Below are 27717 nucleotides of genomic sequence, written 5' to 3' on the forward strand. Positions count from 1 at the left end.
TCTGGTGCATCTCCCCAAGTCCCGTGTAGTTATCATTATGCAGCTGAGAAGAAAGGTTTAGAGAGGAAGAGGCAGTTTGGTCTACTAAGGTAGCCAGATTCTCCATGTTCTACTTTCTCACAGTTCTAACCTGCAGTGTCTTGTTCTCTTCCCAACTTCTCTCCCTACCCCTCGTCATAGGTGCGTGTTTGTTGGGCATGTGGTTACTAGGGTAACTTCCACAAGTAAGAAAAAGGATGACCAAAAAAATTACACCACACAATCATTAAATTCAGTAAATCTCTGCACTACATGAGCAGTTAAAATACTTGTGACACTTAAAAAAAAAAAAGAAAGAAAAAAAAGAAAGAAAGAAAAAGTTCTTAATGCAGATTTAAAAAATGGAGGTGATGCAGTCAAGGTACTAAAGTGAAAACAGGCCATGAAGGTCCTCCAAGGAGTGATCAAATTGCTATTTTGCCCTACCTTGGCTGGGATGAAGACCTTTCTTCTGCAACAAAAGTCGAGAATGTAGTTCAAACTTTCCATCTGCCTCTAGAAACAGTAGGTATAAATGGGGGTAGGGAGGGCAAGTTGACATTACTTTAGGGTGCTATTACTTGCTATGTTGCTGCTTGCTGCAAATCAGCCTGTTAACATAATGATTTTAATGGAAACTTACATGGTTTTCCAGCTTAGATAAAATATTTATGAATTAACTGCAAGCCACAAGGTGGTGCTCTTAGCCTGCATCTTGACTACAAGGGAAATTTTTTACTATTCCTTTTTAATAACATATAGAAGGAACATAGGGAGAAAGTCATGTTTTATAATAAGATCAATTTGGTTTCAGCAGCAATCCCACAGACTGTACCACACAAAGTGTAGTTTATAACTGAACATTTTTTTCTTACCTTCAGAGAATTTCAAGAGAATAAACTTTCTGGGACAGTCAATTCAAATAAATGGCTGAAATTCCAAGGAAATATAATGGAGAAAAAAAAAATTACAGATGAGCTACCTAATAATAAAATTCTGTTGATGAACACCTGGTAGGTAATCTCACATTAAACTAGCATGATGAATCTGCAAGTCTAAAATTGTTAATTTGGTAAAAAAAATGAATTATTTACTTTTCCTTGAAAGGCACATTGGTGTAGTTGTGTACTGCATACCCTCCCCTTCTCCCTCCACTCAATTTGTTTATGAATCAAAGAATTCCACATAGGCATACTGACTGTGAAGTGAGTGTGATCTTCCAGGAAAACCAAAAAAAAACACTTATAGCATCTTAAGTTCTGTATGCACATCCACTGTACAAGGTGAGCATAATAAAAATTAGAAACATAGTTACCTTTTATCTTCAACAATATTAATATATCATAAAAATATTTCCATAAATGTGAACACATGCATAGTTCTTAGTAAGGTGAACAGCAATTCCATGGTGTTTGTGAAAACTCCATGCCTGGAATACAAAAAAACTGGAGACTTTCCAAGCGATACAGTTCTGCCAGCATGACTAAATTCAACTTATTCCTTTTTTTGCTCTTCACCTTTAGATTCTCTTAGCACTTCTTGCCATTTTTTCTCCATTTCTTCTCTGCAGTTCAGGAAGGCCTCTTCCAAGCGCCTCATGGAATCGGTCAGGTCAGGGTTGGTACGCATTACTACCATGTCATATGCCATCCAGGTTGCCTGAACTACAAACACAAGAAATACTACCAAGCCAGAAATCTTGGCTAAAAACACAGGGGGTGATAAAACAAAAAAATAAAATACATTAATTATTATCAGTTCAGATTTTATGTTAGAGGAAGCCTGACATACAACAGAAGAAGCTGCCCACAATAATGCTCAAAATTAATAGATATAATAAATCTGATATTATTTCCTTATAAATGTCTCAAAATACTTCAGTATGGAAGTATACGGATGTATACACTGTAAAGTACGAAAGGGTGATGGACATTTTTACCTACAGTTTACAACAAAGTGAGTAATTAAAAAGAAAGGCACTACAGGCTTTTTTAAAATAAATGAACTGAACCAAAGAATTCCCACCAGATCAGTAATGTTGAGGAAGAGGAAAGCAGTGACGAAGAGGAGAAATAAGAAGGCCACAGAATGGAGATGAAAAACTATTAAGAACAGTGAAACTAATGAGATCAATTCAGAAAAAAATAAGTATCTGATAAAGCAGAGGAAATTATTCTTGTATTTATTGATATTTTCCTTCTGTTTTATCATAAACGGACTGTTGTTTTCTCAGCAACATTTGCAAGTTGCCACTAATTGCAAGTTGTTTAATTATCCCTTTCCATCTATTCATGTTGGTTGCATATAGTTTCTGACAGAACTGCTGCAGAAAATAAAGAAGAATATGCAGTCCCCTCCATAGGTAAGGGACTAAGATTAAATTTGCAAAGGAATCTTCCATGTGACTAATAAATAATTAAATATCACACACTAACTTGAGTTACTGCACATTCCACCATTTTTCAAAATTAAATTTCATTTTATGTTTTTATCTGTTTTAATTGACAGTTACATGCCTTAATATTATTTCTGTTCTCAGCCACCACTCTGAACCAAGCATGTTCTACTAACTTTTAGTTTGATTGCTTGCACTCCTTCTCTCAATTCAGGGCATTAGCTGATGGTGATTTTTCCCACTTACATTTCTATGACATGGGAAAGTTCATAGCAATAAATATAAATAATACATCTTCAGTGTCTTCACTCTAGTAAACAAATCCATGTTGTCTTAATAAAGACCTTTACCTGTCAGTTTTTCCATTTCCTCCAGAAGTTTTTCTAGGTCTCTGTTCAGGTCCTCTATCATCTTCAGCATATTGTCATAGTTTCTCTCTTGAGGTTCTTGTCTGGCCATCTACAAGGAAAGCAGGTGTTTTATAATTTATTTTACTTTAAGGTGAGTTGATTTTCCCTGTTGAGGGAAAGCAGTATTGCAGTACAATTTATTATTTAAAATATATACAATTCTCAATTTAGATATGAATTCATTAAGAATTTGATCTGAAAGTAACCAGTTAACAACTGTCTGTTGCATACTACTTTTAATTCATTTTGAAACCATTTTCAGTGGTTCAGAGAGAATTACTCTCAAGATGCTGTATTTGTGCCAAGTAATGACTTTAGTATCTGCATCAAAGAAATCATTAGACAATTTCATCTACTGTTCTGTTCATCTACTTTCATCTACTGTACAGTTGTCTTAAAGCCTCTCTCTCAAATATTCTGACACAGGGCAATCCCTGATTTCCAATGTGAGCTGTAAAACCCCCACTCATGTCCAGTATTTCACACACACACGGTAGCACCAGATAACTGCACATACTAAATTCTGTATCTGTATATGCAGCTAAGCTGTGGGAGCAACCTCAGCTTAAATTTACTGAAAGCAAAATAGATAGACTCAACCTCATCACTGAGTTTCAGAACCTCGGTATTATCCAAAAAATGAGACCTCGCTTTTATTTCCTTTCCTGAAAACAAGGGATGGGGTGATACTATGGAAAGAGCTCCACTGTGGTAATTACATCACGCAGTTGGCAAAGTTTTTTGTCAGTTTTCTTTTAAATACATGTAATTGTTCAAATGCTATCAGAGGGTACCCACTTCCAGGTTTTTATTGCAGATAAATGTGGAAGAAATGCCACGAGTTACAGTGGATTTAAAGCACTTAAAGCACTTCAGATGAACGTCAAGCTTCATCGGGGTGCTTTGTGTTCAGTCTTACTAAGTAACCGCGCGCCGACAAAGCCAGGGTGCCAAGAGTCTTAAAAAAGCGGCCACAGTCCCGATTTCACCAGGACCTTCAGCCGGCACGGTGGCTGCAGGGCTCCTGGCTGCCAGCGCCGCTGCGAGGCCGGCCGAACACCCTTCAAGCAACAGCACACTGCCCGGACAGAAGGCAGAGAGCCGGCTTTGCAGATCCCTGCACCTTTGCGTTCACGCTCCGGCCCGTACCGCCTCTCCCTCGACCCCTCCGCAACCGACACGCCCGCCGCCCCGCCGCCGCCCAACCGATCCCCTGGGTTCCTCCCCACCCCTCCGAAGTCGCGTGCGCAGCGCGGTTCCCTCATGAGCCTAGCAGCAGGGACGGGCGGGAACGGGACACGAGAAAATGCTGTTCTGCACTTCCTGTCCGCTCGTGCCTGCTCTGCCCTCGAGCTCACCGCCTCGGTTAATCTTCTGTTTCACGACAAGAAACACTTCGACGGGCAGTTAGGCGGCCGTGGGAAAGGAAGGGGAAGGACGCGGGGCTGGAAGTGGCGGTGCGGCCGGACAGGTGTGACCCGGCGCCGCTACGGGAGGGTGCTCGCCGGTTCTAGCAGCGTCCTGTCCGCCCAGCCTTCCTTCCAGCGCGGTCGCAGCCGGCCCCGGGCCGCGTCAGAGCGGGCGCCTCAGCGGGCCCCCGCCGCGGTGCTCCCTGGCTATGGCCTCCGGTGCGGGCCTGGCCCGCTGCCTGCTGCGTGGTGCCTCGTCCCCGGCCTGCCACGAAACATAAGTGCTGCAGGAGGCCGGAGAGCAGGAGGTAATCCCCCCTTACCTGTCTGCGGTTCCCCGGTTCCCACAGCCCTACATCCCCCGATGCTGACGTCCTTCAGCCGCCCTGCCGCTCCGGGCCGGGGACCCCGAGCTGTTGCCGTGAGAGATCTGAAAATAGGTGCCAAGTGATGCCTCAAGCACAAACTCTCGAAGTTGGATGCGTCTGCTTTCTTTCCTACAGAGGTACACCTGCCCGTCTTCATGATCTTTGTCTTTACAGTTATTGGAGAAGGTGTTTGCAGGGCTAGGCAAAGAAGGGCAAGAAATTTTACGATGGCTGAGAAACGAGGCACAAAGTTTGTCTGATTTGTTGATAATAGGCATTAAGTGGTATGTAGGAGGCTGAGGGTCACATCCCTTTGAATGGCTCACATCCCTGGTCATGTCCTATTCTCTATTCATATCCAAGCCTTACTATCTGCTTCTACTAGTATCCAAAACTTAAACTGCCCTCGTTTTTAAATAATGGAGTATATTGGTATTTTAATTATGTGTGAAACTTTCACTCATCTCTTGTTACCACTGCTCATTTCACTGCCAGCTATTAGTTTTTGTACACCATAAGTAGCTAGTTTGAATATTGCACTCCATCCCTATACAAGAAAACTAGAATTTATCACAAAGTATTGTGTTGCTAAAACTTTGCAAGGTGTTGAAAGTAGGCAAAATCTTTCAAAACATATGAAAGAAAAGATAATACTTGGCTAACTAAGTTCTTGTATTGCTGGAGGCAATAGAAAGCATTGTGAGAAACACCATTTTATGTTGTTTCGAACTTTAGTTTCCCTAAGCAGTCCCACTGCCGGCTGTCTGAGGCACAGTGCTCGCTAATGGATCCTTTGTTTGAAGTGGCACAGCCATTCTGATGTTTTCTGGCACCCCAGCTTCTGAATTCTCTGCCACTAAGCAGTCTCTCAGATGCAGCCGCTTATGCATATGTGTGTGTTTGAATGTTCTTAGGAAACTCGTACTTGCTCTGGTATTGTTGTTATTTAATATTGCTCCCTTGCTCTGTGAAAATCTGGGCAAGCATTCTGCGTTCATGCAGTAATTTATTCATGCATTTCATTCTAGTAGCTTAGTTATAGCTATTATAGCTATAGCTATATAGTTGTTGCTAGTGTATAATACTATCCAGACTAAAATCCATTTGCAGTGACGCTGGTAGACAGGAAAATGTTCAGTTTCAGAGTGTCTGATTTATTTGTCATTCTTATTGACTGTTCTTTAGGGCACAGTGATGTGTTAGAAAGTGAACTGCAGGTCATAAATGCATTATTAAATGGAATAGTTCTTGAACATATTTTTATGTAGCAGTGTTTCATAAAACTTTTGTGATATGTACTTTTTAGTTCTAGTAAGGTCTCTGTGGTCAACCTTTCTGGGAGAGAGGTGGCTCCTCTACTTCTTTTTGTGTGAAGTGGTGCAATTTGTTCAATACTTATACTGGGTGCTTAAGTTAAATATGTTCAACAACTTCAAGGTTTTGACAACCGGAACCATTTATTCTCACTTGGAAATGTGAACAATGAAAATGCAGTGGCAAAACCCAGGAACTTAAGAAGACCGTTTATATGTTTAACAGAAAAAATAAAATAGAAAAAGGTCAGATTAACAGAAGAATATATATACATATTCTTAGGAACCTGGTTGCTAAGGTAATTAACACCCAGAAACTACACAAAGCTAGTGGAAATGCAAGTGATACATGCTGCACCTACTTTCCAGTCTTACCAGTTCATCTGTTGCCCTTGGAGTCCTGGAAAGAATCCATGGGATAACTGGATAAGCACTGATTTTGGGATGCCAAAGAGCAGATCCTTTCAGAAGAAACTTGCTTTCTGGACAGTTACTTGGAGTTTGCTGATTTTTGTGACTTTTCAGCCACAAGATAAGCTGTGTGGTTTTAACAGTGTCTTCATGTAGGAAAAAGACTAAGTGTTTTGTGGCTGCATTTGCCATCAGACACCAAAGTGCATTGTAGAGATTACTGAGCAGTTGTGTGTGGATGGGATGGTTGTTTCATATGCTGTAGATGTCTCAGAGATAGAGAGGACATTTTTGTTAACAGAACTGCCACTCCACCAATTTCAGTGCACCTAATCATACTTGCGTAAGGAAAAACAGAGGAAAGAACACAAATATTTAAACAGGCAGTGTTCTCTTTAGGGATGTGCGCAGACAAAATAAATAACTTATAACAGAAGTTTGCATTTAACGGGATGAAACATGACAGTAAATGTCTGCTGTCCCTTAACCGAACAGGAGGAAGGCTTTATGGACTAGTGAAGAAGACTAGTCTGAGACCTGAACTCTGAACTGTTTAACTATCTTCTCCGACCAGTCTGACTGGGAGCACAGCAGAAAGATTAACTAGGGAAACAAAAAGGAAACAAAAAGCAGCGGGGGTTGCTGCCTTTGCATGTGCGTACCTTGAATATTAACCCCTTGCATATCCCACTTTTTTTTTCTTCCTGCAGATGGGGTCTTTAGAAATCTGGGGAAGGAGTAAAAGGAGGAATACTATCAGTTATTGTATTTTGAAAGCCTAATCCCTAAACAGGAATCAGGTTCCTCTGAAGAGGTTCCCCCAGCTGCCTTTACAAAAGGAGTCTGTGGAAAGCAACATATTTCAATAAATAACACACATAAAAGAGGAAATGACATTTTCAGTGTAGCCACTTATTAAACAGGAATGGGTTATAGGACAGATCCTGTGCATCTTCATGGGAAAAATAACAGTTGATGCAGGTTAGCACCAGAAAAAGAGGATGACAGAAACCAGAGCCTGAGCTTGAAATTTGCAGCTGTAGTGATCTTTGTAACTGAAGTAAATGCTCTGTCTGGAACATGGGTCTCCATCTTCCTGAATTCTTGGGCTGCATTGTGTGAAGAGGAATTGTCTTGGACAATATATAAAATACATAATGTAGCTAATGTATTTAAATACTTATTTTGTGTTTTTAAATATTTTTTATTAAAGCATTAAAAAAGGAGAGCAACAGGAACATGAAATCAGTGGGATATTTGACCTTGGTTTTGTGAAAATAGTGCATCAATGTCTGTCTGATTCAGTGAAAGAAGTTGCAATACTTAGTGAGGTCTCAAGGTGCTCGTCAGAGAGTTTTGATCTAATTGTGCCCTTCCAGTACTTCAGCCTTGAAAACAGTTGTTCACAAATGTATGTACTGCCAAAAAAAAAAAAAAATTGCTGACAAAAAGTAAAGCGTTATTGTTAAGTGAGGGATATTTTTCTCTGATAAGTTAGATCTCAGCATTTTATCCCAACTCAGCCACCTTCCTTCAGAAAAGCAAAAGATGCCCCCATAATCAGCATCCATACTTTGAAGGAACGCCTAGAACTGGTTCAATCCTTTGGCCATCATGAAATTCACAGCTTTGCTGATGATTTTCATGACTATTGATTTTGAAAGCTTTGCGTGTAAATTTTCTTGTTGAACGATGCAGCACCATTTCATCAAACATGAGTTGCTGACAGCAGTTGCATCGCCTTCCAGTAACTTTTGTAAGGCCCCCTTTTCTAGCAGTTGTCACTGGGGCACCATCAGTATCTGTACCAGACATGTTGACAAAGGTTAAAGAAAACTGCTTTAATGTAATTAAAGTAAATGCAGTAAATAAATAATTTCTTCAGTGACATTGTACTTGTTATCAGTACCTCTCTTGAAAATGGCAAGCTGAGCTGTGCCTGCAGCATCAGTACTTTCATGTGTCACCAAAGCATCAGATTTGAAATTACCAGCTTCACTCTCCAAATTTCTTTTAAGAGTTTCTTGTTTCTTCAGTTTGTTTGGCTATGGTCCAGTGTGACAAACTGATTCTAGAAAGGTCTGCTTTTTTATAAAGACACATTATATCTGCCATGCTTTTCATATGTTGCTTATTAAACTCATTGTCAGTAAATGGTTTTGATTTTTTTTTTTTTTTTTTTTTTGCATTCAGATTCCCTACCACATAACTAGCTTTTACAATAGAGTCCATTTGAGTTGTTTGGTTTTATGCTAGGGAATCGGTGTGCACCCAGAGCACAGTCAGAACATTTAGAGGGGAATTGCCACCACCCTGATGGCATGGGGCAGGGAGCGGGCTGCATTGTGAGCTGTACTGGGCCACATGCAGGATGAGGGCCACAGGTTGGATGTGTGCAGTCTAGGGGATTTCTCTTCTTTTTTTCAGGAGGCAAAACTCCACATCACTGCACTATTCATTGATACTGTTCTGCTCACTTCTGTCAGCCTATGTAGAGATCGAACAATGAAGAGATACAGTCCCAGTATTCACCATTTTGCACACTTAGACATTAAATACCAGATGGAAGAATAATACCATAGTGAAGCTTGGGATGTTCTGCTCTGCAGATATATTGATATATGGTCATTCTTGCAGATAAATTATCTATTGTGTTTCAGTATGTAACTTGACCTCTCTACCTCAGTCTTCCCTAAATGAATTAATGTACACAGCACCAAAGTATTACTACAAATAGGAATGGTTTGCTCAAGGAGTTGGTAGAGATCATATCATCTTCATGTCCTCAAAGCTATCCGTGGCATACTATTGACTATAAAATGAACTTTGTCTCTCAGTGTTAGGTCTCATGTTGTTTCCTCTTGTAATACAACAACTTTCCACTTGTGTGAAATAGGTAAGCAAATAATCTTGTAGAGGCTTGTTTAACCAGGAGTCAGAAATCTGAAACATGAGATTTTTCAGTGATAGGCAGAGGCAGTCTTTGAGCTTATGTGGGGAGCCTGCAATCAAGCAACTGGCATTTAAATACAGTGGTTGCCTGGAAGAAAGTCCCCAGGGCAGAAATGTTGAGAAAATGAAATGCAGTAAGGAGTACACCTCACAAATTATTCAGGATTGAGAGCATTCGCAGAGCTGAACAATGTCCTCAGGCACATATTAACAGGACAACATCACAGGGCAAGTTCAAGAATATTGACAGGTCTTGTTAGGGAGCTCAGGACATATTTGAAGAGGTTTTGTAAGGGTGCATCCATGACGGGACTGTGTAGGGAGCTGCAGGCTGGGCTACTGGGAGGACGGGGAAAGAGAAGTGACAGCAGAGCTGAAAAATGAAAGCAGAATGCAATGGACAGCCTGAGCGGGAGGGATACAAGGGACGAGAATGTAAGAAAAACTTGCATTGCTGCTGTCTCTTCTGTCATGTTTTTTATTAATCTCTTCTCCCTTTGCTCATTGGCCTGCTCTCTATCATGCCATGTTCCTGTTAGAAAGCTTTTTCAGCATCTGGGTATTTTAGGGATTTTATACCGTTTTTCTGTTCCGATAACCCTTTTTTTTTTTTCTTTTTTTTTTTTTCCCTCTTAACGTGAAACATTAATATGGAGAGCATGGTTTCCATTTGTTATGTTATCCCTCCTGGTTTGTTGTTTATCTGCCTTTCAAATTACACTCCAGGTTCCCACCGAAGGAGTCTTTGCCTTGCTCAGCTCTCATCAGCCAGATGGATCCGTTTCATGGGTTTGTCCCTGCCTGTCAACTCGTGTGTTAGACTTACGATCTTCTGGGGAGAAAACTGAAAGGAACTTGAGGAGTAAAGAACTGAAGCTGGGCGGGTCTGGGGCAGGGAAATGAGTGAGAAGGAAGTTAGTCATAAGAAATACAGCAGCACGAAGTAATTGTATTGAGTGGCCTTGGACAAACAAGGAAACATGTAAGCTTCAGAAAAAGAGTACTGCATGGCAAGAGAAGTGGTGTAATTCAGGTGAGAGAAAACGCTGCTGGAAGATTAGCTAATGAATATTTACATATCTGAAAAGACTTTTATTAACATTAATTTGCCCTAAACTGGGATATAACTGCACCATAAAGTCTATATGCCTCTGTATGTATATGTATCTGCATCTGTGCTTACTGACTGTATTAAGAAGTTACTGATATAGTAATACATTTCTGTGAGGGGGAGGAGGAGAGAAAGAAACTGAGATCTCCCTATTTGCACGTTGGTGTAGTGAAATAACTCCCAAACACATTTTGAACAGGGAGAAAATAATGAAGGAAGTAAGTTCAATTTAAAATTAACCTCAGTTCACCAGTGATGCAGTGCCTGTCTATATAAGTAAGTACATTCAGTGCTTGATGAAGTGATATGTGTCGGGGTATCGATTCAGAATTAATTGGCATCCGATTCCTTCATTGTTACTTGATTGTAAGGATGGCAAATAATCTGTCTAGCTATTTCAGTGTGTTTATATGTTTTCATCTCTCTGTGTGTACGCGCACACTATTGATTAAATTGTAAACAAAATCTCTGTTAAATGGACCAAGAATCATCTAAAAGTTAGGAACTTGTGAAGGTTTTAACATGGCTATGCAACTGTAAAGGCAGATACAAATTGCGTTTCATAAGCCATTACACGGCAACATAATATGCTGTATTTTTATCAGCAGTGTTTTTCACAAGTGCTACCTATAGCTTTGGTCCTTTGAAAAACCCTTAATATTTTTTCTGTCCTGTCAGAGCTTTTGCTGTCACAGCATTACAGAGTATCAATATCAGATTTATAACTATATCAGGTTCATACAAGGGTTTTATACAGGTTCAGTTCCTGGGAGTACCAACAAAATCAGAGTTCAGTCAATCAAAAAGGTATAGCATGGGTGGCACTACTAAAAGTGGTCTTTGATTTTGAAATACAGAAAAGAAAGTCAAAGGGAAGAGTACGCTTGTGTCTGGCATCCAGACTTCTCATATTCCTTCTCATTAGGGGCTTCAGATTATTGTATGCATCTTTTTTCATTTATTTGTTTTTGTAATTCAAACTTTTATTCTGCAGACTATCTATGAGAAATAATATTCTTGTGGCATCATTTAAGGAGGAATGGGATCAATATGATCAAGATGTATGTTAATATTTCAGAAAATATACTAGGTCTTGTCTGCATCAGAAAAAAATATTTTTCTTTAAATGACCACTCAGTTTCTGTGCTATTTCACAGTTCTGTAGTCAGAATTTTCTCAGGCTGCACAAATAAATTTGTGTTTTTTTGTGAAATTATCTAAGTTGAAACAAAGCTTAGCACCTTGAAATTTTGCATATCTCCATTGATGTAGTGCCAGTTTGAACTAACCTTTCTACAAAGGCACAGCAGTGCAGAGTGCTCTTCACTCACATTTCTCAGTGCAGTAGTGGCTGCTGACTTTGCTTGTTTTTAATTCTCCCTTGAAAAGGAGTCAGGTTTGCTGTAAGTAATTCACCAGCTCAGATTGCGGCACGGATTACGTTATTTGCTGTTCTCCCCATGGTTTAGCTCTTCAAAACTTGTCCTGATTTTCGTTCACTCCTTTATATGCTTTATTAGGAGCTAGCCTAGCTTTGATGTTCAAATACCACTTCTAATTTTGGATCAAGTAAAAATATTGAATCAATAAATTATTTATTTAAAACACTATCTTCTTATAAAACATTATGGCTGCTAGCTGGCACACAAGGGAGTTGAAGTACCAAATCTTTATAGCTGAGGAATTATCAAAGCAAATACAGCAAGCTGCAGAATATTATTGGTAATCTCTGTGCAGAACAGTGGTGAGGCATTCCTGGTACGTTAAGAATTGATCTGACCAGTTAGAATTTCCCAATCTGAACAGCTGGAGATGCTGCTCAGACTAAGCAGCTTAGAGGTTCCCTAAGGGGAATGATGAGATGGCTCAGTGGGTCAGGGAAAACTTGCAAAGTTGCCACAATCTTCCAGGCTACTGGAGAAATTGTCACTAAAGTCTTCTGAAAGCAGAAGGGACAGGACATGCAGTCTAACAGGTGCAAAGCCATAGACATATATCCTGGCATCAAGTTGTTAGATGTGAGACCTACCAATTGTTTTCTTATTTGTTTTGGAAGCTACTGCTAAGCAGAATTGTCAGTGTTACAGGGAAGAAAAGTATTTCACTGTTTGCTTTTCCATAGTGATTTTCTTTTGCAAATTTCACATTCAGTGTCTACAACTGCCAGGTTATCTGAAGCCCAGACACTGTGGTTTCACTGCCATTTTGGCATCTGCCATTTTCTAGTAGCTCCCCTCTCTTTTGGCTGCATGGCCTGAGCAGTGCCCTTGCATATCATGTCTGTCTAGGCCACATTCAAAGGTCATATAAAAGAGAAATAAAATAATAAAAGTAGGACAAAAGTGGTGACTGAAAAGGCATGAGATTATGGATCTGCTCCTGCAAGAAATTAAATAGAATCATAGAATCATAGAATGGCCTGGGTTGAAAAGGACCACAGTGATCATCTAGTTTCAACCCCCCTGCTGTGTTCAGGGTTGCCAACCAGCAGACCAGGCTGCCCAGAGCCACATCCAGCCTGGCCTTGAATGCCTCCAGGGATGGGGCATCCACAACCTCCCTGGGCAACCTGTTCCAGTGTGTCACCACCCTCTGAGTGAAAAACTTCCTCCTAATATCTAACCTAAACCTCCCCTGGCTCAGTTTAAAACCATTCCCCCTTGTCCTGTCACTATCCACCCTTGTAAACAGTTGTACCCTCTCCTGTTTATACGTTCCCTTCAAGTACTGGAAGGCCACAATGAGGTCTCCCCAGAGCCATCTCTTTTCTAAGCTAAACAAAGCCAGTTCCCACAACCTTTCTTCATAGGAGAGGTGCTCCAGCCCTGTCATCATCTCAGTTCCCCTCCCCTGGACCTGCTTCAAGAGCTCCATGTCATTCCTGTACTGGGGGCTCCAGCCTGGATGCAGAACTGCAGATGAGGCCTCACAAGAGCCGAGTAGAGGGCAACAATCACCTCCCTCTCCCTGCTGGTCATTGCTCTTTTAATGTAGCCCAGAACACAGTTGGCCTTCTGGGCTGCATGCACACACTGCTGGCTCATGTCCAGCTTCTCATCCACCAGGACCCTCAAGTCCTTCTCTGCAGGGCTGCTCTCAAGGAGTTCTTTGCCCAGTTTGTATAAATACCTGGGATTGCCCATGGGCCCATTTCTCCAGCCTGTCCAGGTCCCTGGCTTCCCTTCCTTCCAGTGTATCGATTGCACATTCAGCTTGGAGTCATCTGCAAACTTGCTGAGGGTGCACTCGATGCCATCATCTGTGTCATTGATGAAGATGCTGAAGAGCACAAGTCCCAAGACCAACCCCTAAGGGACACCGCTTGTGACTGGCCTCCACCCAGGCATAGAACCATTAACACAACCCTTTGGCTGCATCCAGCCAACCAATCCCTACTCCATCAAACAGTCTGTCCTTCAAATCCATGCCTCTCCAATTTAGAGAGAAGGATGCAGTGAGGGACCATGTCAAAGGCTTTGCAGAAGTCCAGGTAGATGACATCCAGCGTCCTTTCCCCATCCACTGATGCTGTCACTCCATCATAGAAGACCACCAGATTGGTCAGGCAAGATCTGCCCTTGATGAAGCCATTCTGGCTGTCTTGGACGTGCCTTAACACAGATCCTAGGAGGATGTGCTCCATGATCTTCCCAGGCACAGAGGGTGATGCTCTCCAGCCTGTAATTCCCCTGGTCTTCCTTTCTGCCTTTGTTAAAAATGAGAGTAATGTTTCCTTTTTTCCAGTCATTGGGGACTTCGTCACAGCCATGATTTTTCAAATATGATGGAGAGTGGCTGGGCAACCACATCACCCATCTGTCTCCGAACCCTGGGATGGATATCATCCAGTTCCATGGACTTATATACATTCAGTTCCACGAGGAGGAATTGGACTTGGACTCGTTTCACTATTACAGTGAGATGGAATTCACTCCCCACACTTCACCTAGAGTTTCAGGGTCCTGGCACATATGGGAAACCTGACCACCCGTGAAGACTGAGGAAAAGCACTCATTGAGTACCTCAGCTTTTTGTATGTCAGAGGAAGCCAGCTCCCCATTACTCTTCATCAGAGGGGGAACACTCTCCTCGACCTGTCTCCTCCTGCCTACATACTAGAATCCCTTCTTGTTATCTTTCACATCCCTTACCAAGTTAAGTTCCATCTGTGCCTTGGCTTTCCTAATCCTATCTCTACACATGCAGACAACAGCCCTGTATTCCTCCCAGGCTGCACAACCCTGCTTCCACTTCCAGTACGTTTCCCTCTTTTCCCTCAGTTTTAGCTGCAGGTCATTGCTCAGCCATGTCAGTCGCCTGCCTCCCCTGCTTGACTTCTGCTGGAGGATGGAGATGTGAGAGTACCCAAGTCCATGTACATTCTATCCTTTTCCAAAACTCTCAGAAGTAGGAGAAGAAAGCTACGCTTAACTAGTTATTAGGCACTGCACACTTCCCATGCCCTGTGGCCCAGCATAGCTCACAGTGCAACCTGCCCTCTGCCATCATGGCAGCAGGCAGCACAGTGAGCTGTTCCAGGCTTCATGTGTCCTGATGGCCATGGGTTACACATGCCTGACTTTGATAATATGGTGTCATTGCTGTCTAAGTAGTCCTGAGGGTTATTTTCCTGTGATGCCATCATGTCCCTTCATTCCTTTTTTTAAATCTGTGTGCATATGTCTGAGAATGAAAAGAGTTAGGAACATTCCTCTTAGGGTGGTGCATGTGTTGCTTTGTCTGCATATGTTATAGCCAAGGTACTTTAACTTAGTCTGCTCGCTTCCAGAGCATACCTGAAAAACGTAGAGTTATTATCATTAACTCACTGTGTAGCTACACTGCTAAAACTAACATTTTAAGAATTAAAGGAAAAAAAATCCTTTCTGCAGTATCTTAGAAAGCAGACATAGTCAGTTTTCTTCTTTCTACTACCTCTCTTATACAAGAAGTTTTCCTCTAAACTTTAAGCTTGAGATCAAACTCCCTAATGTTTTGTCTATCATCAACTTCTATAGAGCCATTTTAGTACTAATAAGTATCCCATGTTACAGTTCACATTTGTTACAATTATTTTGAGTTTATTGCATAGCTGGGGGGGAAGGGGAGGGATGAAGTACTTATGAGAAATAAGTCAAAAGATTGTGGACAGTACTGTTTGGGAGGATGCTGAGTCTTAAACCTTCAGCAAAGTTCATAGGAAACAGTGGCTAAATTATGTCTTGCCTTTCTGTCAGTCATCAGCATTCCCTACATTGATTCTCACAATTTAGAAATAGAACTCTAGGTTCTCTGCTGATGAAAACACCCTTGCAGCCCAGAAAGCCAACTGTATGCTGGGCTGAATCAAAAGATGCATGAGCAGCAGATCAATGGAGTGATTCTGCCCCTCTACTCTGTGCTGGTGAGAGCTCCCCTGGAGTACTGCGTTTAGATGTGGAGTCCTCAGTGCAGGAGACACACAGACCTGTTGGAGTGCATCCAGAGAAGGGCCACAAAAGTTGTACATGGAATGGAACACCTCTATTACAAGGGCAGGCTGAGAGAGCTGGGTCTGTTCAGCCTGAAGAAGAGAAAGCTGCAAGGTGACCTGATAGTGACTTTCCAGGTATCTAAAGGGGAGCTACAGCAAAGAAGGGGACAGATTCTTTAGCAAGTCCATGGTGATAGAACGAGGGGAAAATGGTTTTAAGCTCAGGAAGGGCTGATTTAGATTAGATATAAGGGAAAAAAAGTCTTTTGAGTGTAGCAAGACACTGGAACAGGTTACTTAAGTGTTGGAGTTGATGTCCCATCCCTGGACACTACCAAGGCAAGGCTACATAAGGCCCTGTATAACCTGATCTAGCTAATGTGTTGCTGTTCATTGCAGGGCAGTTGGACTAGAGGGCCCTCAGAGGTCCCTTCCAACTCTAGTGGTCTTATGAAAGTCTATGCAGCACCACAGAGCCTATTCCTATCCTGTAACTTCAGTCCTCAGTGAAGATATTATATGTACTGTAGCAGTGTGGCATCTTCTAAGGCTTTTACACATTCTCCAGAGAATGAACAAAAACACAAACAGCTTGTACTGAAAAACAAATTTCTTCTACAAGGATACTTTCCCTTTGTAGTACAGAACAACCAAAATTCTACCTCAAGGATGTGTTTTGCAGAGCCTGCAGTTGGTCTGCAATCCTGGCACAGCAAAGTCAATGTCATGCACTCATGAGTCTAACCCTGCCTGAGTGAGGTTGTACTTGTGACAAGTGTAAATATATATATACATACACACACACACAGACACATATATATATAAATATCAATCAATATAGATATAGATATAGATGTAGATATATCAGGAGGCTTTGTAGGTGCAAGTTGCAAGTGCTAAGGGATTAGTACAGTGACAGCTGAAGTTATACTGGAAATGCATATGCTTGCACAGATTGTGTTTTTCAACTGCAAATGCACTCCTGTAGACAGCAGGAATCCCAGGTGTTGTAATTAAAATAAGTTATAGACCTAGCTACACAAAGTTGTCAGTACTAGAAAACCTTAATGATAAGCATTTTTTTTTCTTGTGTTAGTGGAGCAATAGCTGGAGCTGTGAAAAGTATTCTAGTCCAGAACAAACATTCTGTATACATGTTTCTGATTGTTATGGATCAGAAGGTAAAAGGCCAAGTCACTCTGGTATCTAGGAAAAGCCAGATTCTTTAAATGTAATTGAGTTAGTGACTGTGAATGTTTGTGCACATGCCAATCTTCAGGCTTGAGATACCAAATTACTTGTTGTAATGCCATAATGTAATGGAAAGTACAGCAACAATAGGGGAGCAGCACAATCCTAGGCTCCAGCAAATAAAAACAACCGAAATGCAACAGCCATAGGCACAGAATCAAAGGAAGAAAAACTGTTAACTTTAGAAGGCCTCTAGCACACACAGATCTCCAGCAAGATATCCTTGTTTCCACTACCAACCCTTTAATGAGGACTGGGAAGGGGTGAATCCTGGCTCTAGTCCTTCTGGTCACTCAGGTGCATGCTCCCTTGGGTTGATCCTGCCTTCCTACCAGGTGCTCAATTGCTACTGTTGTGTAGTAATGCAGAAGAGGCTTAATCTTAAGTTCTCATCAGGCATGTAGTCTGTGGTTCATGGGATTTGATAGTGGATATTCCATATCATTCTCTAAGCCTTGAAGTCCCTGTGCCTCTTCTTCACACCACCTCTGAACTTAAGGGGTGGAAATACTCATATTCTGCTTATTAATTGTTTAAAAAAGCATCCTTCCTTCTCATAAATTTTATTAATATTCTTCATATCAGCTCAGAAGACAGAGGTTGGAGATCTGATTGCTTGTAATTGAACATGGCAGGAGATGTGAAAAGATTCACACGCATGCTACTGGAATGCAACAGCAATGACAAGCTGTGTGGTAAGATTCACTTATTCCTTTAGGCAGTATTTTTCCACATAATGAGCAGCAAGGCCAGCTTTGCTAAAAAGGGAGCAAGGTCTTTCCCCTTCTCCACCTACATCCCATGCCACAAAAGAGGATTTGACAGTGGCAAGTCCTGTAAAAATCCCAGCCTTTATAGCCGTCTTGGATTATTTCTACTTTGAATTACACATAAAAATGAGGTTAAGACCTCATAACATAGTCAGTAAAGATTCTCTTCTGCTTTCTTAAGGACCAATTTTGTGAAATTTCGATGGTCACTGTGTCATCTTTGAAACTGAAGTAGTGCCTTGTCCCGTGCAAAAATATTACCACCTCCAAATTCTGGCAGAGTCTGTTATCTGCAAGTCCTTATTAATGGCAGTGTCTTTTGATCAAACTCCAAAGCAGGTGATCATGCCCTGTTTTCTTTAAATTGCTCCCTATATTTTCAATTGAAGAAGCTGAATCTGTGATTTCACTGTTGTGTAGATTTGTGATGGAATAGCAATGGTCAGCTCTTCCCAAAGCCCTTCTATCCCTCTGCCAGGGCCAGATACATTTCAGTGGTGGGTGATACACTCATAAATAAAGTTCCTTGTCTCTGTACTAAGTCATCTAAATAAGTGAATAGGGCATCTGAATAAGCACAGGTGTCATAGTAGCTTTATGAGGTTTAAAATTTTCAGCACCTTTGTGAAGCAACATGTGAGAAACAGGATTGCAGCACTAGAAAGTGTTCAGTTGCTATTCTAAGAAGCAGCAAGTGGACGGACACAAACACACATTGTCAGCTGGAACAATTGCACCCTAAGCAGTTTATTACTGCTGTGTTTTATAGAATTGGTGCACTCTTAGCAATGCTGCACACAGTCCTCAGTGCAGTGCTCCTTTAATTCCCATTTTCTTTATCTGCTTATAGTTGTGCGTGAATATCAGACTGAAGTGATTGTTGTCCCAGCTCTCCTTGTGGGTTTTTTTGTCATTCTGCTAACTGTGATCCTTTGGCTGCATTGCCGAGGCTTGCGAACAAGAACAAAGCGGGAGGAATCATCATCATCTGGACAACAAGGTAAACATCACCATTTTAAAACTGAGGAAAGAGTATTGATTTTAGTAGCCCTAACTCAACAGCTTGAGTTGTTAGACAATAACAACTGTTTTTGAAAATCCTGGGTGGTATTCATCCATCTAGAGAATGTAAGAAAACTGGGGAACCTTCATTTGTCCAACTTCTGTTAGCAATAATAGAATCTGTAGTGCTGAGAGATCTGAGAAAACCTAAACCAGCATACTATGAAGGTAATATGAAGATCTCCAAACAAGTGATAACATCACTCGAGAATTGCAAAGTATATTTATGTGATAGCCTTTATGGATGCTCCCGCAAGCAACAGGGATAATTACAAATGAAAGTTTGTATATAATAATTTTGTATATATATCACACCTAGTTATCCCATTTATTTATTATCATTTACGAAATTTCATCTTAAGCTGGTTTATCCTACTTCCTATGGGGACAACAGAAAACAGAACAAGGAGTGGTGAGAAGGAGAAAGGGTTACCATTACTGCAAGCTCATGCTGCTATGTTGAAATGAAACTCTAGTTCTGAACTGATTTTTTTTCCATACAGGAAAAAAAACCTATGTTAAGGGAAGTAACTGAAAACCACGATAAGACGTAGATGGGAGCACTCTCTGTGTATCTCTTTCAAAACTGACAGTATCAGAAATAGCGTTGCAAGCAGGAGCAGGGAAGTAACCATCCCTCTGTACTCAGCACTGGTGAGGCCGCACCTCAAGTACTGTGTTCAGTTTTGAGCCCCTCACTACAAGAAAGACACTGAGTCCCTTCTGCACGTGCAGAGAAGGGCAACGAAGCTGGTGAGGGGTCTGGAGTACAAGTCTTATGAGGAGTGATTGAGGAAACTGGGAGTATTCTGGAGAAGAGGAGGCTCAGGGGAGACCTTATTGCTCTCTGCAGTTACTTGAAAGGAGGTTGTGGTGAGGTGAGGATCAGCCTCTTCTCCTATGTAACTATTGATAGGACTAGAGGGACTGGTCTCAAGTTGTGCCAGAGGAGATTCAAGTTGGATGTTAGGAAAAACTTCTCCAAAAGAATGGTCAGGTGCTGAAATAGGCTGCCTAGGCAGGTGATAGAGTCACCGACCCTGGAGGTGTTCAAGAACCACTTAAATGTTGTACTGAGAGGCATGGTTTAATGGGAAATATTGGTGATAGGTGGACAGCTGGACTTGATGATCTTGGAGGTCTTTTCCAATCTTAGTGATTCTATGATTCTATGATTCTATCTGGTAATAATAGAAAATGGTAATAAAAGAAAATGGCTGTTTCTTCAGCACAAGAATCAATTACAAATGTGCCTTATCCAGGAAGAAAGTTTGCATAGTTAAATCCAGTAGAGATCTCCAAACTCATTCTTTCTTTTTGTCAATTAGAGAATGAGATAAATTCCTTTACCTCTTCCAGATCTGGGATCAGTAAGATGCAGTAGCATTTCTTTCCTTCCTCCTGATTTCCAAAAATAGCGTGGACCAAAATCAAAGAAAAAAGAATAATTGGCATTGCCACTTACTACAAGGGTTCATGTCTGTTTTTGTGTTTCACATGTATTTGGTTTTGTCAGCGAACAGCAAGAACCAGCAGGAATCCAGTTCACAAGAGAACCACTGTATACAGCTGAGTGAGATATCTACAGAGATCCTGCTAAGTTCTGCATCCTTGACTCTGAAAGAACTGCAGATACCACGGGAGAAACTCTCACTAGGCAGTCTGCAGATAGTAAAACATGGCCGTAATGGGAGCTTCTACAGAGCAAAATTGGAAACTGGGAATTCAGGGAAGACTAAGAGTGTCATATTGAAAGCCTTACAAGGTAAAGCAAGGAGAACCCAGTTTGGTATAGATCTGTGTGTCAAAGACATAAAGTTGGGCAGAATTTTGTAATCATTACTGGCCAAGATCGAGCTGTGTTCAGTAACATACTAATATGTTAACTAGTCCACTGAAGTGGCACTGTAGTAGTATCAAAGAAGACTGCTGTCATTTCAAGCTAATTGCCCTGTTCTTTGCTGCTTCCTGTTCTTTGCTTCCTTCAAATTTCTTTGATTGTTTCAGATCTGGTTAGTCCCCAGGAAGTAAAGGATTTCCTGGGAAGGATTAAATTCCATCAAAATCTTGGCTGTCATGAGAACCTGGTTGAATTGGTTGGATGCTGTATAGATCAATTCCCACTTTATATGATAATGGAAGATGTATCTCTTGGTGACCTGCTAAAGTTTCTATGGACATGTCGTAAGGTGAGTCAAAAAAAGTGATGGTAGCATATCTTCTTCAAATGGCTCATTTCCATATCTGTGTGTAAGTCACAGAAGATTCTTTTCATCTCTTCATGCATCCAGCTGTATCAGTCTAAACCATTTTCATCCCCAAAGAAGTTCTATGAAGTTCTGAACTGGAAAGAGCCAGTGCATTTCTAAATAGGTGTGTTAAAGTTTGGAGAAGCTGACATTTTGTAGGAAGTCTGACTTTGCAGGCCAGTGGAATTCTTTGAAGGGTTAAGCAGGCATTGGGAAAAGTGGTACACTGATGAATACTTTTTTCCCAAAAGTTTTAAATGGAGTTTCTACTTTAAAAGCTTTTAGAGCAACAGAGTAGTTTTGAAGATGAGGAGAAAGTCTCTGAATGATAACTAAATGATAAAAAGACAATTACTGGAATACAGGTGAGAAAGGTCAGTACTTGTACTGGAGGGAGTCAACCCTAGCTCTGCTAGGAAATATACTAGGACCTGGTGCTTTTCAGTGTGTGTGTCAGTAGCCTAGCAAAAGAGTTACAAGTGAGGTCATGATAGGTGATGAGAATAGCAAGGGCTTGAGCATTTGCAGAAGAACCTTTCTAAATTGAGTGACTAATCAATAAAAAGAAACAGATAAAATTCAGCATAGCTAAAAATAAAATGATACACATGTACAAAAGCAATCTTGACTTAATGTACATAATGATGGCCTATTGCTGATGAGATGTGAAATCATGGGACTGATTCTATGTACACATATACTCTCATGCAGAAGTTAACTGAAGAAAAAAAAAAACACAGACATATTTAAAATTAGTAAGAAAGGCATAGAAACAAAACACTATTATGTCTCTGTATAAATCTGTTTTTCTTTCACATCTGAAATTTTAAATACAGAGAGATTGCTTTCTGTTTTGTTCAGCAGAAAGACAAGGTGGTAACAAATAAGGCTAGTAAGTGCCATGGTCAAAGGAAACTAGTGGAGATAGTTTGTCACAAAGTGGGGATTTGACTAATGGCATTCCTGTTCACTGGGTGCTATGGATACAGAAGCTTTTTACAGGTTCAAGACAAGACTTAATAAATTAATGGAAGATAAGTATGAAGGTTACTGAACATGTTGAGATCCTAACCATTTTGGTAAGTCCTTAGACTGAAAATAACTAGGGGCAGAAGGCTACTTAGGAAAAGTATGCTTAACATATGCTTATACATATACTTAACATATGCTTATTTTGTTTTTTCTCTCTGACTTGGGTATCCAACCAGGGTCACTCTTAGAGGCAAGAGAGTAAGAGATGGGTTGATAATCTCATCCCAGATATTCATTTGTGTGTTACAGGTGTGCTTTTCTAATTTGTTACAGTTCTTTCACTCTTGTATGAATTGTCATTTTCCACTGTCATTCTGCTCATTTTTGTCCAAGCTATTAAATTATTTTCCATTATTCAGTTTACCCACCAGTCTCAGCTGTCCTTATCTTACCCAACATATCATCTATCGTGAACATCGCCCATTCATATGCCCTTATCTTTCAGTCAGTTTATGACTAATCTGTGAAATTAGCCAAGGAAGCTAATTATAATTAGCTATATAGCTATAATTAGCTTCCTTGGCTAATTATAGCTATATAGCAATTATAATTACATAATACTCATTTTACGAGATTGAAAGGAGACACATTTGCCAGCACCTTACATCTGTAACTCAATGTCTACTCTTTTGTCTCTAGGATGTAATGACAATGGATGGTGTCCCCTACGACCTCACTGAAAGGCAAGTATACGAAGTTGGACAACAAGTTGCAGCAGCTCTGGTAAGTCTGCTCAGATTTGCTCGGTTTTTTGCTTCTTGTTTGACTGTAACACAAGCTCACACTTAACTTAGGCAGTGAGGATGCCATTTGTTAAAATTGAGCCAAATATATTTGTATTGATTTGGTGGGCCTACACCTCTGTTCTGCACTGTAGAGGATGGGTGCAAACTCATTAAAAATTTCTGCCAATTAGAATTACTTTTAAAGTGATCATAATCTCTTCCTTTTCCAACTTTTTAGGCTTACCTTGAGCAGAAGAAGTTGTTCCATGGTGACATCGCTGCCAGGAATGTCCTACTTCATCACAACTTCACTGCCAAGCTCTGTGGTTTTGGGCTGGCCTATAAAGCTCATACATATGGTGCCAGCTCAGTCACAGAAATGGTGTCAGTAAAGTGGCAGGCACCAGAGCGGCTTCTAAAGGACCCCCCTGGCATCAAGGCAGACATGTATGATTTTATTTCTGAACTAGAATTTCGTCTGTCTGTCAGACCTGGCTTTTTCACTTCTTTATGTATCATTATTTCATGTCCTGAAGTTCACAGCAAGACTTAACTGTTCTCACCACAGTGCTTAACTTTTCATCTCATACCTTCTCATTTCTGCAGAACACAACTAATCATGTGTTTAAGCTAGCTAGCTTGCTGGAACAGAAACTTACTATTGCTTTGTTTTCTTTTCTTACAGATGGTCTTTTGGAATTCTACTGTATGAAATGATTACATTAGGTAAGAAAATGTAATTAAAAAAAAATTAAAATATAGACATTAGCAACAAATTAACAAGACCAAAAATGTGAAATTTAAGAATGCAAAATTGAGGCTAATTTAAATAGTAAGTGACCTGTTTTGGTTTTTTTTTCTGACATGCAAAACTCATGACATTTGTTTTTAGGTCTTCTGTCAGTGTGAACTGAAAGAACAAGAGAATAGATTTTATTAGGCAGAGATGTCATTCTTATACTGGAGCTGCTGTCTGTGACCTTTACCTTATAGCTTTTCTGCTGTTTTCTCTCTCACCTTCCAGGTGATCCACCATATCCTGAGGTCCGACCTTCTGACATCTTGCCATACCTGCAGAGACGAAACATTATGAAACAGCCCTCAAGCTGCCAGCAAGCCATGTAAGCCACTCATTTTATGTACAGTTGAGATACTCGCAGAGATAAATGGAAATGCGGAATGCAAAACTGTATCTTAAAGAAGATTTCTAAGTCTAGACTGTACAAAACTGCATCTTCATAGTTGAGAGGACTTGTTCTCATGCCTGCCACATCTTACTGGGTTCTCCTGCATGAAACCTCTACTGCCACTCTTACCTGCTTTGAAAATTGTTCTTGTTTCTGCTTTCTTTTCTGCCTTTAAATTTTGTTGCTCCACTGCTTCTCTGCAAGGTACAGGACTATTCTAGAGCAATCATTCTCCTGTAAGTGCTGAATGATCTCTGAAATGAACGAAGCAACCACAGGGAAGATATGAAGCATTGTGTTTCTTCTTGTGAAGACTTTTAATGTTATTATTTTTTTTAATATTGAGGCTTTTTCATCGGTAGGATACCCAGTTGCTGTTTCAGAAGGAAATATCAAATGTAATCATTTCACCTTTTCCCATACTCAGAGATGGCATCCTGGCAAACAGCTGAATGCCTGCCTTTTTCCCCACACATTATTATGTAGTTACAGGTTTTGCTGAAAGAACTTTCTATGAAGCAGAAAAAAGAGGAGGTCTCTAGATGTTTTACATATGAGATAAAATTTTTGTTGGTATTTTTTATTTCCAGCTCCTCTCTACTTCATCTTGCAGGTACAGCATCATGAAGTCTTGTTGGCAGTGGAATGCAACTGATAGGCCTTCTCCATCAGACCTGATCCAGAGCCTACAAACAGCTATGAAGACCAGTAATGACCAGAGAGTTCTGCAGGTTCCTGAGCTAGTGGTGCCTGAAATCTATGCTGATATCGCTGGTGTTGCAATGGACAGTTTAGTGAGTGACTATACTGTACTTTGAAGGACTCTTTCTCATATTAGTAAAAGAGAGGTCTCTATATTGCCTATTCAAGACACTTGGCAAACTCAGAATGAGATGTTTATGTATATACTTCAGATCTGTCCTCCACACTTGAAATAATGAACTGGTAGTAGCAGTACTTTTAAATCACCCTGCTGATACCATTTTGACAGTGGTCGTTTCAAAGCAAAATGGATTTAGAAAGCTATAGAAAATGCAATGAGAAATTTGAGTTTTAGGTTTTTTAAAATCTCTATCCATTTTTCTTTCCCATGAAACTGCATCACTTGAATATTCAGAAGATGAGGTGTCCAAGAGGAATACGCTGTTGGGCACAATCTTACTGGAAAATGTGGACAGAGTAGGTAACAGAAATGGATGGCTTCCTGTCCTGCCAACAGTTCACAGGCTGGTTCAGCCCAGTTCTGTGACTAGCAGGCTGAGGGTACCCACAGACCCATGTCCTGGAACAGGGAAAAGGGTGGGGAGATGGGCCTAAAAACAAAACAGCGACAGTAATCTGAGGAGAAACAAACTAATTTACTAAAAATTATATCAAAATGCAAGATAACACGATATAATGTAATATAACACAGTGTAATTGAAATTAAGGATAATAAATCAATCAAAATGAGAGTGTCCAAGAACTGAAGGCCTTACTCTAAGTAAGCTAAGGCAATACAGTACCTGCAACAGAGATGAGCCAGAAGATCAAAAAAGAAGGTCCTGTAAAAACTGCAAGCAGTTTTTATTTTTCCCTCTGAGTAGAAAACAGTAACAGAACAGCAAACAGTTTTTTGGGAGATGTAGTTCCTCTCTTCTGGGACAGGTACCCAGAACTGGAGCATTAACTCTTTAACTCCCAGTACACTACATGATGTTTTGATGTGGAATACTGATAACAAAAATCATAAAACCATGACACTGTGCATTATTTTCACATTTGCTAAAGGCCTATGTGATTAACTTGCATTATTGCCTGTTAAGTGCTCAATAAATGTCTGGGATCTCTCCAAAGCTTTGCATGAAAGAATAGGCACTGTATATTTTAAACAAAATAAAATGCTTACATGTCTGTGACTACAGAAATTTTTAAATTGAAATGATGCATCTCCACATAGAGTGTGCTTTTTCTGTGGTAGTGATGAGATTGAGTGCATACTTGTTACAAATGGAAACTGCTTCAGTCATAAGGGAGAAGCAACAGTATGTTTATTGAAATCATATAGTGATTTAGCAATGCTCGATTGTAAATAAGACAGTGATTTAGATGGCAGAGTACAGTGACAGAGATGTCAAAGTACACTTAATTCTTTACTGCATAAAGGATAGGGTTATACAACTCATCCAGAAGACCTTCCTGTTGAGTCATGAGGTTCATAATGCAGCCCTTTGCTTTCTTAATACCTTGAACAACAGAGGTAAAGAGCCTGGGTGCAGCTGCATCTACTGCTAGACCCAAACTTGGTCAAAGGTTTACATCTAAGAGCTTGTATGTGCACTGTCAATCTAAGATACAATCTTAACAAGGGTAACAAAGCTTACACAAACTATTAATCACTTACTGAAGTTCTGTATTAGCAAGAAGACACTTGTGATCAGGATGTAAGGGATCTTTACAGCAAGTGTAAACTCAAGAGCTGTCTCTACTCAAAGGGAGATCCTATCATGCAGCTAGCTGCCGTGCAGAGAGTTCAAGGCTTGCTTGGCTGCTCACTATTTGTGGGATAAGATGGTTGACTCATAGCTGTATTTTTTGCCACATGCTCAACTGGCCCTCAGCTGTTGAACTAAGTATCTGCCATCAGTTCTTTCAGCACCCAGTTTGAGGCAGATTTGTGTTTGTTATCTGTCTTAGCAAGATTCTGAGTGTAACTAGTATTGTGCTTGCTATCTGCCTGAAAAGGCCCTATGTGTAACAGTCAGAACAAAGGAGGAAGTTGTGGGAGGGCACACTATAACGATACTCCAAGATAAAAGGAATATGATCCCATCCTTATCACAGGGAAAAGTTCTTACTGACCTCATGTTCTCAGGGATGGTTCTTAATTAATCATTCCTTTGAGCAGAACAGGTCATTTGTGCTTCTTTTTTGAGTTGCAAACTGTTGGGTTAATAAATATATGTTTTCTTTTAAGGGAGGAGGATATCTGGTTATAGTTACAACAACTATTGTGAAAATAGTGTGGAAGTAGTAGGAGTACACCAAAAAAGAAAGGCTGAATTACAATAAAACAACATATGAGAAGGATAAACATGCATAGTGATTGTGTGGGAGTAGACTGTAGACTGTACTTATCTCTGTGATGACAACTTTGGTACAAAACTTCTGTACTGAGGATGCAGGTATTTGATATTACCTTCTTAGCTACCATATGACAAGTGTGACAGCATGTAGCATTTTGTGAATATTGTGATGAAAACACAGCTGATGTCTAAAGGAAACAAGTCAACCAGCCTACTGAAAGAAGATGTCTATTGTGCTTGGCTTGCTATGAAGAAGAGTTGCATGGAATATTCTAGCTGCAAATGGCATTAGCCTTCAGCATTAATCACAAGAATTAGAAACTGAAAAATTAGAAAAAGTGGAGCTAATCATTCATGCAGGTAAATGTCATCAGTATACTTAGAGATAAATAATTTTGCAGTTTTGGTTTATAAAAAAAATCCTGTACTGTGAGAAAGTGTTCTAGTTTTGCAGATGAACCACCTAGGACCCACAGCTATTACAGAAATGAAATAAATATCTTGCCTCTCTGTGTA

The 27717-nt window shown here is 40.4% G+C and overlaps 2 protein-coding genes across 10 annotated transcripts; one reads left to right on the plus strand and one right to left on the minus strand.

Annotated features, from left to right (window-relative positions):
- SYCE3 (synaptonemal complex central element protein 3) lies at window positions 1-4873 on the minus strand. Of its 7 annotated transcripts, none has more exons than XM_042809707.1 (3): window positions 4182-4320; window positions 2764-2872; window positions 1-1721 (listed from the first exon to the last, which is right to left on the minus strand). In XM_042809707.1, exons 2-3 carry the CDS (start codon window positions 2870-2872, stop codon window positions 1513-1515), a joined length of 318 nt encoding a protein of 105 aa, XP_042665641.1. In that variant the 5' UTR covers window positions 4182-4320; the 3' UTR covers window positions 1-1512. The 7 variants fall into 7 exon arrangements, 6 of the variants coding, with proteins under 6 accessions (XP_042665641.1, XP_042665640.1, XP_042665644.1 ...); XM_042809706.1 differs by lacking the exon at window positions 4182-4320 and adding an exon at window positions 4053-4145; XM_042809710.1 differs by lacking the exon at window positions 4182-4320 and adding an exon at window positions 3973-3993.
- Window positions 4432-27717, plus strand: STYK1 (serine/threonine/tyrosine kinase 1). 3 transcript variants are annotated; one of them, XM_042809701.1, is made up of 10 exons: window positions 4432-4737; window positions 17697-17806; window positions 18732-18881; window positions 20460-20708; window positions 20951-21132; window positions 22864-22947; window positions 23188-23396; window positions 23635-23675; window positions 23974-24070; window positions 24750-27717. In XM_042809701.1, the coding sequence occupies exons 2-10, from the start codon at window positions 17740-17742 to the stop codon at window positions 24952-24954; spliced, it is 1284 nt and encodes a 427-aa protein (XP_042665635.1). In that variant the 5' UTR covers window positions 4432-4737; window positions 17697-17739; the 3' UTR covers window positions 24955-27717. The 3 variants fall into 3 exon arrangements, with proteins under 3 accessions (XP_042665635.1, XP_042665636.1, XP_042665637.1); XM_042809702.1 differs by having other exon boundaries at window positions 4436-4540; XM_042809703.1 differs by lacking the exon at window positions 4432-4737 and adding an exon at window positions 10215-10309.

This window comes from Centrocercus urophasianus, unplaced genomic scaffold (assembly GCF_019232065.1).
Source record: "Centrocercus urophasianus isolate 14NV4802_14NV808 unplaced genomic scaffold, USGS_Curo_1.0 seq_12, whole genome shotgun sequence".
NCBI classification, from domain to species: Eukaryota; Metazoa; Chordata; class Aves; order Galliformes; family Phasianidae; genus Centrocercus; species Centrocercus urophasianus.